The sequence below is a fragment of the Danio rerio genome, chromosome 18 (genome assembly GCF_052040795.2).
Source record: "Danio rerio strain M-AB ecotype USA chromosome 18, GRCz13ab, whole genome shotgun sequence".
Taxonomy (NCBI): Eukaryota; Metazoa; Chordata; class Actinopteri; order Cypriniformes; family Danionidae; genus Danio; species Danio rerio.
Genome location: NC_141038.1, coordinates 9,784,221 through 9,799,269, shown reverse-complemented (window position 1 = coordinate 9,799,269; position 15,049 = coordinate 9,784,221). Strand labels below are relative to the sequence as shown.

Here is a 15,049-nt window from a genome sequence, read left to right as displayed (position 1 = left end):
TTCAGTCCACTTAAATTAGTAAACCATTAAGTTAACTTAATTATTTTTATTGACAATAAAAGTAATAGTAGGTGTTACGATGCGTTTTGGCTGAGAGCAAAGATAAGTTAATTAATTAATTAATATTTATATTTATATTTAATAAATTTATATTAATATTAATTAATGTAAACATGATTCTGCAAATTTGAATGATTGCTTGTCTTTATTTTATATAATGTATAAACTTATTGTGCGTTACTTTTAGAATGGCCATTATTGATCATTAAAACAGATATTAGGCAAAAGAGAGGGTATGTTTTGTATTTTCAATGAAAATAAAAAAGGAGGCAGTAATATTATAGGCTCCGTTTTATTATAAATATGCACACTTTAAATATGACAGTCATATAAATATGTAGCTACACGACGCCTTAACAATTTTGGTGTCTGTTAAGTTGCTAATATCAAAATGAAAATAGGCAGTTCCCTATATTATGTTTTCATTTTATTGTTAAAAAGGTGAAACAACGTAGCCAGGGTGATGTGAATCATAAAGTACGCTGTTCCCTTGAAAGATTTACCCGAGATGTCCTGGGGACTGGAGTTGGTTTTCAATGTAAAACTTGTGAAGTCTGAACTTACAAGGAGAGGATGCAAGTCTGAACTGTGTGTAGGCTACTTAATATAGACGATAAAGCCCCAATCTGATTTTCTGGCGAATTTCTGTAGCCCCGTCTCTGTTTTCCCCCATCCACACTAACACGGAGCAGCAGCGTTTTAAAATCAAAAAGACGTCTTCATCGTTTTCAAAATGCTCTGTTTTCGGGGCTCTTAAAACTCTGGTGTAGTGTGGCAAAACGTATGCGTTTTAAAACTAAAACGTATTAGTGTAAACTTGGCCTTAATGCAAATGAAGTGAATGCAGCCATTTGTATATTAAAGTCAACATGCTTTCAAGCCACAAAAAAGCGAAAGCATAATTCCCTTGAACAGCAATTATATCCCATTTGAGATTGGCTCTTTCATGTTACTTTCAACTTTCATTGAAAGATTACAAATAAGAAAGAACACTTAAACGGGACGATAACGATATAAAATACTGGAGAATCCCGACAACAACGGGCAGGTTGACAAGTATGTTTACTCAAAAAAAAACTGCAGTCAAACCTATGAGAAAAGACTCTGAGATCGAGGATAGCTCAGCTCTTTGAGTGTGTCAGGACTGTCGATGAGCGAACATGCTGTGATAATTCCACAGAGAGATGATTGGCTTCCTTCTTTCTTCCTCCTTCACTTTCTGTGACAGCCAGCTCTTCATTTAGTCCTACACAATGCCACCTACTGCTGTGCGACATTTGTTAGATGTATCTTTGACTGTTTTTTTTAACGCACTCACGGATCGGCTTGTGTTCTTATTGCTGGGGGAAATGTGTTATTTGCAGTTTCCAGAGATTTGGAAATGTTGTCTGGTGACCTTTGATCCACCTCGCTGTACATCCTTCTCAACAAGGGCTTGACAGTTTGCAGTCGCCAAGGACAACATGCAAATAGACAAATGCATTTCTGTCAGGAAAAAAAGTATGTGCAGTGTAAAGAGGCAAAATCATTTCCCTATACAAACATCATTTAAAACTCATTGCAAGGTTGCTTGTCAGTGATACAAGCATCAGTGTTAATATTGTTCCACCCAGAGTCCACATACCTTCCTGAAAACTAAATTTTACTGGCTGCATTTTTATTTTTTCTACAACATTTCCCGATAGACCCTTTTCACATTTCTGGGTTTTTCAGTGTTAGACATGGGCCGGTTTAAGATTCTGACGGTTCGATAACCTTGGAAAAAAATCTCACGGTTTCATGATATCACAGTTTTGTGATTACTGCTCTAAAATATGCTCTGGGTAAAAAACAACAACATTTTTTCCGCCATTGAACATGGCATATTTTATTTTAACAATTTGAAGGTTGTCACACAAGTTATTAATGTAGATAGAAAATAATATAGGCCCTAATACAGATCCCTGCGGCACTCCTTTGGGCACCTCTGAAGATAAAGAAGTCAAGCCGACCATATGGACACACTGTGTTCTGTTGGACAGATAATTAGCAAACCCAAGTGGTAGCTTGGTTTGACATTCCTATGCGTGTTAAAGAGTTCAATAAAAGTATGTGATCAACTGTGTCAAATGCCTTTGAAAGATCAAGATCATCATCAGAAGCAGAAATCATCATAGTTTGGTAAACTTCGAGCGCAGTGAATGGGAGAGAACAGCAAATATATTTTTTACAATCCTATTTGCTGAAATAATAAACAAAAAAACAACAAGACTTTCAGAAAAAGAAAAAAAAAATGTGTGAGACTGATAACTGCAGCCAGAGGAGAGAGTAACATCCAGTTTTCTCTCAGCCCCAGAGATGCTGCATTAGAAACACCTTGAATAAACGGTAATTCATTTTTATAATTTGATGCAAAGATGATGGAAAGATTTGTTTCTTTTAGTTTGGCTAGACTAAAAGCAGTTTACAATTTTTAAGCAATTTTAAGGTCAATATTATTAGCCTCCTTAAGAAATATAATATTATGTAATATATATATATATATATATATATATATATATATATATATATATATATATATATATATATATATATATATATATATATATATATATACATACATGCATACAAATGCTTGAAAGCAAAGACAGAAATAAAATGAAATTAAAAATTACATTTAGAAAGACCAGGGGGGGACCAGCTGCACCGTAAGAATTGTAAGTTATTTTTTTCAGTGGTAAAAGTGTCACCTGACTTATATTGACTGAAGGTATCTGAGCAGTTGACCATAATAATAATATACATTTTTTGGCAAAGTATAGACAAAAATTTGATACACTTTCTTTATTACAATCAAGACACAGTTTCACTGTACAATTCAGAAGGTATACCTTTGGGGACAAAGCAAAAGTCATTTCAATAATTTTTTTTTTAATAATTTTGTGAAGCTCTCTCCAGTACATTTTAATTTTGTCACAGTCCCAAAAAAGTGTACAATATTTTTAAATAAAATATATTATTATTTAAAGCCTTATATATATATATAACTTTTATATATATATATATATATATATATATATATATATATATATATATATATATATATATATATATATATATATATATATATATATATATATATGTGTGTGTGTGTGTGTGTATGTACAAAAATGGGTATATACATATATTTATTTATTTTTAATGCATTACTAATTACTTGAAAAGATTATGTATTATGTATACGAATACAGTGAAATATCAAGGTTGTACTTTCCTGAGTGCTTTGTTTTTGTCATCATACACTAAATTATGCATGAAAATGCACACGCGATGACATCTTGCACATAAAAGAGTCCTCTTGTGGCTCATTTTTCACATGATGGTTTATGACACTCTGTGGCACTGTGAATGAGACATTGTAAGATGTTGCAAGACGCTTCCGGTCGCTGTTCCAGATGATATCAGTCATTTCTCTTGGGCTGTGTGTGTTTTAGGGGTCATTTCAGCTGGTTGCAGTTAGATCGCCGTGTTCTGGAACACGAGTTTCCCAAGAAATCTGGACCCGTTGTGCTATACTTCTGTGTAAGGTAAGTAAAAAAAAAACTGCAACAAAAAGCTGCCTTTGTAGATATCAAATAGGATATTAGAATGGGCCTATGAGTTGTCAGTAATGAAATATAAAAGAAATTTTAAAAAAGAAAATAATAATAGAATCAATAATAGAAATAATATTATAGGCGTATGCACACACATGAGCAATATCACACGAGTAGCAGTGCAATATGGCTGTTTATTGGCACTGGTGGAAGGCATGCGTTGGCACAAGGCCACAGGCTGAGTGCCTTAGTGCCCCACCAGTGACGATATACAGCCATATCACACTGCTACGAGTGTGATATTGCGTTTAAACAATCGTTTGACAGCATAATCATGTATATAACATAGAAAAATAAATGTGTAAAAAAAACCTTTTGCATGAGGAACTACTTTCTTCCTCCCTCATAAACATCTGCAGCTGACCGTCAGAAAAGCAGAAAGCATTGCTAATTCACAAGTGGCACTTTAGAGCTAGTATTTAAATGATTCTCTAGCGTAATATCTAAAGTAATGACAAAACAGGTGATTTTGCTCACATTTTAAGTTTATAAGGCTGAACGACATGAAATGCCATCAGTCTACAGATTTCCCAGTATTTCTCTGTTGCAATCGGGATTTCAAAATAATTAACCCTGAAAAGCCAAAGCAAAGCAAACACTAGCAGAAACACTACCAGATTACTATGGTATAACACTACAGCACTACAACATACAAAAGAGAGAGATTGACTTAGAAAGTCACTTACCTGTTTTATAATGATTTGATCCGCTGTAATTTATAATCAGTTTTTCTCCTCTAAGGGCTTATTATGCGGTCTCTGTCGCCATCTTGTGGCGGAACCACAACCGTCTTTGCTCCGCTTAGTATGACAGGCTCATATATTCCATTGAGCTGAATGTCTGAAATTGTAAATATTTAAAATAAGCACTATCCTTAATAAAAAAAATATCTAAACAACTGCATTCTCATCTAAAAAATCCTCAAAAGTACTTTGTTATCCAACAGCTGTAATATTTGTCAAACTGTGGTGAGTTTACCAATCTGTTGTCACTCTATGTGGGTGGAGTGATACAGAAGTGTGAAGAGGCTGGATGAGATCTCATATTGCAGAATATCACACGGCTATCAGCCTGTCAGATTCGAGATCCAGACAGAACTGTTGTATAAACATACATATAGTTGGGGGCAAAATTATTAGCAATAGTTATTCTCTTTCAAATATTTCTTAAATGTTGTTTCACAGATTCAGGAAATTTTCACAGTATTTCCTATAATAACTTTTTCTTCCGAAGAAAGTCTTGTTTTATTTCAGCTAGAATAAAAGCAGTTTTGAATTTTCTGAAAACTATGTTAAGGTCAGTATTATTATCCTCCATATACGTGAATATAGCAATATATGACATGATTTTTTAGATTGGCTACACAACAAACCAGCATTATACAATGACTTACCTAGTTACCCTAACTTGCCTAATTAACCTAGTTAAGCCTTTAAATGTCACTTTAATCTGAATACTAGTATCTTGAAATATATCTAGTAAAATAGTATTTACTGTCATCATGGCAAAGATAAAATAAATCAGTTATTAGAGATGAGTTATTAAAACTATTATGTTTAGAAATGTGCTGAAAATAATATTCTCTAATGTAGTATAGTATGTTTTGCTATATTATTAACATATTAATGGTCTTTTTATATTAATATTTGTTCATTTACTTTTCGGATTAGTCCCTTTATTAATCTGGGGTAGCCACAGCAGAACCGTCCTATATTAATAATAGCAGCAAAAAAATCCCAAGTTACTTATCAGAAATTCCCAGCTGCCTATTAAACAAAGGCAAACTTAACACATTAGCATCAGCACTTTTGAGTGTTTTTGTGTCGGGGGCTTTGTGTATGTGTTTGTTTATTGTTTCAAATTAGCAGGGTCAGTAAACCACAGCTTACTGGCATTTACCCGAAAACACAGCCAATCAGAGTCCACCGCTCCTCTCGTTAACACCCCCAGCAATTTGAGCTCCATGGCAACAGCGCGGCGTTAATCAAACAGTGTTTAAATTGCAGAGCATGAGCAGATTTCTGCTGGGAGGCTTGATTCCTTCCGATTTTTTAATTGCATCTGCTTCGAAATATGACCAGCGCAAAGAGCAGCCAGTGTATTATTGCTGTTAGTTTGTATGACTCTCGTGTATGTGAGAGTGTGTGAAAATTTAGTGTGCAAGTCTCAATCAGCACACACAGTCATACATCACCACGCGCTCGCTGTGGGTGGATGCTGGTTTATTGCTGTCAAGCTCTGCGCTAAAATAGCCCAGAATTTCAACCCATTTGTTGGGACACATTCAGATTGCTTTTCTCTCACTTTCTGCCTATTCCACTCGCATCACTTTGCTTTTCTGGGTCACACATAAAGACGTAAACGCACTCACAGGCGTTCATGCATTTAGCAGTAATAGCTGCATGTGGAGTTGTGTGCAAAAGTGCAATTTAAATAGGAGCAGATGCCCAGTTTTAATGCATGCATGATGTTCTGTGTACATCAGTGTGTATGTGTGTGTTATCCTTTCTGCCCGTGATTGGGTTATTGATTGAAGTCTTTGATGCGTGTAAGACTCTGCCTCACTCACATCTCAGATTAAACCAGCTGTCGATACAGTTTTAATCACTTTAATCTCTCTCACTTTCACTCATTTTCTCTCTCTCTCTCTCTCTCTCTCTCTGTGAAACACTTTCTTCACTGTCAGTCTGTGCAAAAATCACACTTAGAAGGGTTTTAATCACAGTTGTGAGGCAAAACTGAGTACATTCACATGGACACCAATACTATGATTTTAATGATTAAGACAATACCTTGATTAAGAGTGTAACATGTTTACAGAGATTTTAGATGACCTGAATCAGACTGAAGTCATAATTGAACTAGACAGAAATCAAATTAAGATGTGGAGTATTCCTATTTTATTAGCATTATTGAAGTGCAGTACAGACATGTAAACACTGCAAATAAATTATTACCGTCATGTAGGACTTACACACACGACTGTTTGACACTATTTCTATCTCTACCGGGTGAAACAGCCGAACTGCAGTTTAAGTAAAAAAAGAAAAAGAAAAATGAAAGACCTGAAATTACATGAAACTGTAAATGTGGATAGTGCGATGACACAATGACGGCAATTAAACTATGTGCTATAACATGTAAACGATCATTCAAAAAGCAACTTATATAAATACCTTTATCATATTATTGTCTTATTCAGAGAAAGGCAGGTAATTAGGAAGCAATATAGGGGGAAAGCCCCACCAATTAGTGACGATCTCTCCCTTCTTAACCTAGACAGCCCTAAGTGAGAAGCAGCCATGCCCCATAAGAGTTTTCGCACCATACCTACCGAAGATAATGTCAGTGACTATTAGGCTTTAAAAATGTAGATTTTTTGGATGCACAAATGGACACTGTCTTCGACTTTTTTTTTTATATATATAATTACCTTTTCGGGGTTTTCACCTTTGTTAGATAGGCTAGTAGAGAGAATTGACAGGAAAGCCTGGGGAGTAGAGAGAGGGGAAGGATTGGCATAAGACCGCGAGGTGGAGTTGAACTCGGTCCACTGAAAAGGACATGTGGTTTTCCTCCAGGTGCTCCGGTTTCCCCTAAAAGTCCAAAGACCTGCGCTATAAGTGAATTGGTTAAGCTAAATTGTCTGTAGTGTATGAGTGTGAATGGATGTTTCCCAGTCATAGGTTGCGGCTGGAAGGGCATCCTCTGCGTAAAAACATGCTTGGTAAGTTGGCGGTTCATTCCGCTGTGGTGACCCCTGATTAATAAGGAAACTAAGCGGAAAAGAAAATTAATAAATGGATGACATATATCAATTCAACTACCACCACCCCCTGCGGTCTCTTTAAATTGGCGTATCCAATAAATAGAATTTAACAGAAAAAACAGGAAAGAAAATTCACAAAAGTACAGTATCAAGAATGAGAGATCAATAGAACATAAGCCAATCATTCTGGGTCCTTATCGATGCTTTGTGCAATAAACAAGGAGATTTGGTCAGCAGCTACAGTCCAGATTTTCGCGAGAGCCTTCACAAGTTCACTCTAACTGTGGATAATTCCAACATTATAATGTCCCAGAGTTGTGCCAACAACTTGTACATGTCCAAGTTATGTAGAGAAAACCCATGCTGTGCTAATCTTTTTTTGTTGTTGTTGTTTTTTTTTTGTTGCAGATCTTAAGTTAGCCAGCTAGCCAAACAGCTTTTTTGTAACTTGGTAAAATTCAATGTAGAATCAACACTCAGTAATAATATTAAAGGTTTATCCTGTTTTGAATCTGAGGCATAGGTTTTTGCAGCTTCTTTTGAAAATAGTTCTGTGAGTAAAATCTCATTTTAATTTAAAGGGACAGTCACCAAAACGGATCAATTTGGATCAAAGCCTAAAAGGGGCAGTTTCACAGAGATAAAAATATTATTTGTGGGGAATTTTGATCTTCACATACACACTCAGAGACTTATTTTACGAATTGTAAAAGAGGCATGATAGCTCCCCTTTAAACAGCCAGCCATTGATTCAAAGTATGTGTCTTTGTGTATCGAGTACCATATAGGGTTCATTTTAAGTCCAGTGCATGGCTTATATACAGTATGTTTAAGGCTATCTGTACATATATGTGTTGACATGCATGTCTGTAATTGTTCATGTGTGAATTCCACGGCTTTAACAGAAAGGAAAAGCGCCTTGCTGAGAGCACTTGTTTATTTATGCTGATTTTGAGACGATTACTTATTTATGTGTTTGTTTGCAGTTGTACTTGCTGCTAACTCAAATCTGAGTGCCAAATGAAGCTTGTAAAATGGAAATTGTTTTCTTTTTGCGGCTTTTGACAGGGATATGACAGTAAGAGGATATTGGGAGTGTTTATAATGCCCTCTAGCGACTGCTTTATGAATCTGCATCCATAGTCTAGTGCAGATATGCCCAAACAAGGGCCAGCAGACCAAAGTTGGCCCCATGGTAACCTTTAATTTGACCCGCCACTTCAACAGAGCTTGTTATTTCTAGTTTTAGTGTAATTTTTTGGTTTGTTTAATTGTTGAGATACAAAAAAGCAAATTAAATTAAATGTTTCAATTAAATGTCTTCCATGAAGATGTGAGGATCCTTGATAAGCAAATCATCTGCATTCAATATATTCAGTGTTGAACACTACTGCGTTACGAATGGGACTGTTTTAATGTAAGAAGTTCATTATGAAATCTAATTACATAATTATTAATCAATCAAAGTATTTTTTCAATTTGTTTTCAAATATTTATAAATTAGGACATTACTGACTACTTTAATGTAATAGTTTGGTTTAACTTGTGTCTTTCAGTGAGCTCATTGAAACTGTGTAAATGGTTGATGAAGTGCAATTAGAATTGATTACTTGTACTGAAAACCTTTAAATCATATTCATAATAACCTGTGATTGGTTGTTTTAGTCAGTGAATTGGTTATATTATTTAAGTGACTACTTCTGTTTTTACTTTGCCATTGTGTTGATGTATACGTTTCCTCTTTTGCAGGTTCTACATTGAAAGCATCTCTTACCTTAAGGATAATGCCACAATCGAGCTGTTCTTCCTCAATGCAAAGTCTTGCATCTATAAGGTACGTGTTTATCACTGGTCTACCACTAGAGAGCAGTATTAGCTACTGCCCCTTTGCTTCCTTGAGGTCTGGATGCAGACTTGGTGCATTTGCAAGCTGAGTTGCCTTTTTATGCCCACACCTAACTCCAATCCTAACCGCAACCCTCACAGTGACGTCATCAGCACCGTTGAGTGCATGGTGTCTGACATTGCAAGTGTGAGATATGCAGTGTCAGCTTGCAAATCCAAGTCTGCATCCAGGTACTATTGCTTTGGTCCTAAAATTCCAAATAATTATACAAATAAAACAACAATTGATGTGTGCCAAAGAGATGTAATAAATTAATAAAAGCATATGAATGAGTGTAAATATAAGCATCGTCATATGTGTTAAGGATCATTTGTATAGTAAAATATTAGCTAACCGAGCTGATTTTATATCCAAACATTACTCCTAGACAAAGGCTTCTTGAAATAATTAGTTTATACATATTATTTATATTAAAACTATATATATATATATATATATATATATATATATATATATATATATATGTAAATATGTCAGTCATGATTTTGCCAAGCACGATGTGATCCTAGCTGGATTAACATCTATATTGATCCTGGACCATCATTTTTGTTGTAAAATGTGATCCATACCTATTCCCTACCCCTAAACCCAACCATATTTGTAAATTATTCCCAAAAGCAGAGGGCAAAAATAGTTGGATAACAATTGTGTAGAAGTGCATAACCCTAACCAAATGCCTAAACTTAACATAAACAGTAAATGTATCCCTTAATTCTGATTGGCTGATTGGAATGTTGTCCCAGGATCAACATAGATGTTTATCCAGGAAAAGGTCCAAATTAGTGAAATCAGCTTGGCGTACATGTAAATATGTAGTGGGTGAGTTGTGCAGCATGGTGCATTACTAATCATAACTAGTATTGTAACTTCTGTCCCCACATCAGGAAATGATTTCTGACTGATCATGTGACACTGATGAATAAAGCTAAAAATGCTTAAAAATAATGATGATAATAATAATAATAATAATAATAATAATAATATTATTATTATTATTATTTTTATAAAACAGATTTTTTGTATTTTAAAATATATTCATTGTATTTTAAAATGCATGAAAGGTGCAGTAGATGATTGTCTTCAGAAACATCTAGTGTCGTGCTGTTTGAAAGTCTCTTCACATTCCATTAGTAATGATTAAAGTAAATGATCTAAATTTTATTATATTTATTTTTATATTCTGCACAAGGCATAAAACTAAAAAATGTTTATCCAATTAAATATTGTCGGACCGACATTACGACAGGTATCTCAAACTGTCTGTCAACAGAATTTGAATTTCTGCGCAGCCTCTTTAAGCAGACAGATAAGACACTCGCACACACACGTAAAGCACAGAACTATTGCTGACAGAGAGATGTCATTAGGCAAACTCTGCATCAATCTGAAATTCTTTCTGAAAGACCAACATAGCCTTGTATGCATGAAAAGAAAGATTGTTTCTGAAAGGGCTTCTGCCAAAAGTGCAGAATCAAAACTTTTCTAAACCCTGAATTAATATCTGAGTTACTTTTGCATGCTAGAGGGTAATCACGTTATGCAACGATCAGAAGGGTGACACCACAGCTGTCCTGCGCTCACTGACTGCATCGTGTCCCCCATTTTACTAGGGGATTAGGATTCACACAGACCACATGTTAAGCGCCCCCTGCTGGCCTCGCAAACACCACTTCCAACAGCAACCTAGTTTTCCCATGTGGTCTCCCATCCAGGTACTGACCAGGCTCAGCCCTGCTTAGCTTCAGTGAGTAACTGGTCTTGGCCTACAGGGTGATATGGCAGTGGTCTACTCTGGGTTTACTCCCCTCATATCTCCAAACTTACATTTGTAAAAAAAACTGTCTCTATCTATAGCCTTCAGTTTCAGGAAGTTTATTTATTGTCTTTACCAGTGGTGCGTAACGTCAAACATAGTTGCAGTTTAAAGAGTTGGTTTCAACTCAGGCTCTTAAAAAGATTTAATATGATTTGGAGTTTGAAACATTGACCTGTAGATGTTCAGAATAGTTTTGAACTGTCATTGTATGTGTGTTTTGATGGATAAGTGATGTTACCTGTTATTTGTTTGTTTATTAAACCCATGCTTACTGTCTTATCTTTGCCAGGAGACTTTTGTAGAAGAGATTTCTAATCTTAATGTGCTTTTCCTGGTGAAATAAAGGTTATAATAATATTAATAATAATCAGAATTTCTGCTATTTCATTTTTTCATCTTCTTTTTATAGTTTCCTTTTTCTAAAAACATTTGATATTTTTGTATGGGTGTTTGACTGGTCACATACCACACATTCCCACCATGAGCTCATTGCTTACAATTTAATTTTTCGTGTGTGTGTGTGTGTGTGTGTGCGCGCGTGTGTGTGTGTGTGTGTGTGTGTGTGTGTGTGTGTGTCTGTCTGTCTGTCTGTCTGTCTGTGTGTGTGTGTGTGTGTGTGACATTCCTGAAATTCTTATACTCAGCAAAGCTAATGAATCGCTCCATTTGACTTGGTCATTAAAGAAAAACGGACCCCCTACACTTCAATAACCCCCTCACCTAAAACCCATGTGTGCTTATGTGGCTTTGTCCTCCTATTGATTACACAGGAAATAGCTGGAGTGACATAGATAGACCCTTCAGTGATAAGTCAGCAGATCAGCTCATTAAAAGACGAGAGAGATAAGATAAGGGACAGATTAATGAAGATGTCCTGTCTGCTGTGATCCCCAACCTCTTTATTTAATCATTTAATTATTTATTTTTTACAGGAGCTCATAGAAGTGGACAGCGAGGTGGTGTTTGAACTAGCATCCTACATCTTACAGGTAAAATCTATTAGCATTTCTGCCCACCTACAGTTGAAGAATGATTAGCCCTCCTGTATATTTTTTCCCCCAATTTCTGTTTATTGTAGAGAGGATTTTTTCAACACATTTCTAAACATAATAGTTTAAATAACTCATTTCTAATAACTGATTTTTTAAAATCTTTGCCATGATGACAGCACATAATATTTTACTAGATATTTTACTAGTATTCAGCTTAAAATGACATTTAAAGGTTAAAAAGACCCAGTGAAGGACTTACAAACTGCCAAGAAATGGATACGCAATGCATTTGTCAACAAATCAGGTGAATCCAGCATGTCTGAAGATCAACTGCTGGAGATCAAAAATGACGATATTGCGTCTTTTCCGCTCACAAGTCTGTTATTTCCAATCAAAGTCTCTTTAAGGGGAGTAATTTACTTGGCAGCCATCTTGTTGGGGCATTCTGTCTGAATGGGGAAACATCAAACTCTCCAAAACTGTTTGCCAAGCTTACGATTACAGTAAATACAGTATTTGGAATCACCAATAAAATTAAACAACATCTGTCTCATAAGTTTAGCTTCTAAACGTTCAAATCAAAATAGGCATATTTTCAGGTTACGTGAGCTAATGAGCATGCGCACCCGTAATGAACAAGATCACAACACCAACCTCATTAATGGCAGTGGTATACATTATCATCCTCTGGATAATGATCGTCTGGTCGCACTGGTCTTCTGAAGTAATTTACAACTCGTCTTGATGGCGATTCTCCTCCAGAAATGACAGCGACGCTTTGTTTACAAATTTGTTGGTGATTTATTAGTTGCTGCTGTCATGTGATGTGCGTTTGACAAGATGGACTGTACCCCGCCTTCATTTCATATTTCATGCAGATTACAAAAGTAAAAACCTACGTGTTGTTTTTTTTTTTATTTAAAAGCACAGAGTTCAAACTTTATATGGATGTTTTTTTATGTCTGTGAAGCAGGTATTCGCAGAGATTCCAGTTTGTTTGTTGATCACCAAACTGTCGTAAAAACAGTTAGTTTCCCCCAGAGAAAAGTCAGTCTATAAAGCTTGATGATTGGCTCCTGTACTAGTACACAGCAAAATCCTCTGGGTAAAATTTACTCAGTTTAGAAAGTATTTGGTCCCTCTTTGAATTTAGTTAATGTTACTTAGGTTAATGAAACATTGAAAGCATTGAGTAAGTGATGATTGAGGACTGATGATGAACACCTGTCGTTATTAAGCAGAAACACAGAAGAGAAACACAAAACTACAACTGACTTCACATGAAATCACAGCCTTAGATGAAATCAGCTGAAATATAATACACTGAATCTCTCAAAATCTCAGCAGAAGATCAACTGGATCAATAAGCAACTCCACAAATTACTAACGTTACTTACTATAAAGTAAGATAAAGTTTGCCTTACTATAAAGAGGGAAAAAATACTCTCTGAACTGAGTAGATTTTACTCATTGGATTATGCTGTGTAGACGGGGCTTCATTCACCATGTTGACACTTTTCCCTATTCAAAACTTTCTTGTGTATTTTATAGTCTTTGTCTAAACTTTTCAGAATGCCGCGAGTCGCGTAACAAGGATATGAATAAGAATATACAGTGCTCAGCATAATTGAGTACACCACATTTTGAAAATTAATATTTCTATCCATTTCTCAGTGAATATAGGCAATGTATTTTGGTGCATTTAAAACAAAACAGGTTTATTAAACAGATATATTTATTAAAATATTATTTTAGTCACAGAACATCTTTAGAAATTGAAAGATAATATAATTAAATTCAAGCAAAATATTGAAAAAAAAAAGTTTTTTGCTTCTTGATTTTTTATCTTTTTTAAAATTTGCATTTATATTTTTCTCTAACATATAAATTTGGGTGTACGTAAGTTTTTTTTTTAGATAAGCTCCAGATTTGGCCTTAGTATTGACTAATCTAATGTATATGCAAAAATATAATATATATAACTTCCTATTAAAAATATGAACTTAAAAGATAGATTTGTGAGGGGTGTTCTTATATATGCTGAGCACTGTACATATTCAGACAAACACAGAATGACCAAACACTGCAGTGCTTTTAAATTTTTTTAAAGATAAAACTTATTAAAGTTGCAGCAATAATTTTTTCATCATCTGAGAAAACGGTTGATGGTTGCCTAGCAATCTACATACACCAGCCACTTTGGGTGGTGGTAAAATTGTCAATCATTGACCGGTCCGCGGTGATAAAAAGGTTGGGGAAATAATAAATGATGGGCAAATTACCATCATTTATAATTTGTTGCGTGGCTGTTGAGATCCCGATCTTTTAATGTTGACCAGTCCGCATTGATAAAAAGGTTGGGGAAATTATAAATGATGGGCAAATTACCATCATTTATAATTTATGTTGCGTGGGTGTTGAGATCCCGATCTTTTAATGATTAATCATGCAGCTTACATTAATTGCATTAACCTGCATTACATTAATGCAGGTTAAACAAGTAGTAACAGAAGTCACCTTTAATAACCTGAGAAACCCACCACATCCCGAATAACCTACCACAACTTCTTCCAACATCATTATATTTTACAGGAAAGCCTAAATGCTTTCATACATGTGATCTGAATGTGCGAGAGGCAATCTGTCTGTGATCGTTACAAATTTAGGATTCATCTACAAGTAAAAAAAATTGTTAATTCGTGGGCCACATGTGTTTCGAATCATGGGTTGTGATCCAGATGGGTTGTGGTACAGATCCGTTACACCCATAGTTTTAAAAAAATAATTTAAACTATTTTTTATTCTAGCTGAAATAAAACAAATAAGATAATCTCCAGAAGAAAAAATATTATAGACAATACTGTGAAAAAT

General features: G+C 35.0%; 1 protein-coding gene across 35 annotated transcripts in view; it reads left to right on the top strand.

Annotated features, from left to right (window-relative positions):
* Positions 1-15,049, top strand: part of frmd4a (FERM domain containing 4A) — a 301,811-nt gene that overhangs the window by 234,958 nt on the left and 51,804 nt on the right. For all 35 annotated transcript variants that reach the window (XM_087292261.1, XM_087292267.1, XM_087292258.1 and 32 more), the window contains 3 exons: positions 3,534-3,626; positions 9,214-9,298; positions 12,119-12,175. In XM_087292261.1, the coding sequence (XP_087148387.1) occupies positions 3,534-3,626; positions 9,214-9,298; positions 12,119-12,175 (235 nt within the window). The remainder of the gene's footprint in view (positions 1-3,533; positions 3,627-9,213; positions 9,299-12,118; positions 12,176-15,049) is intronic.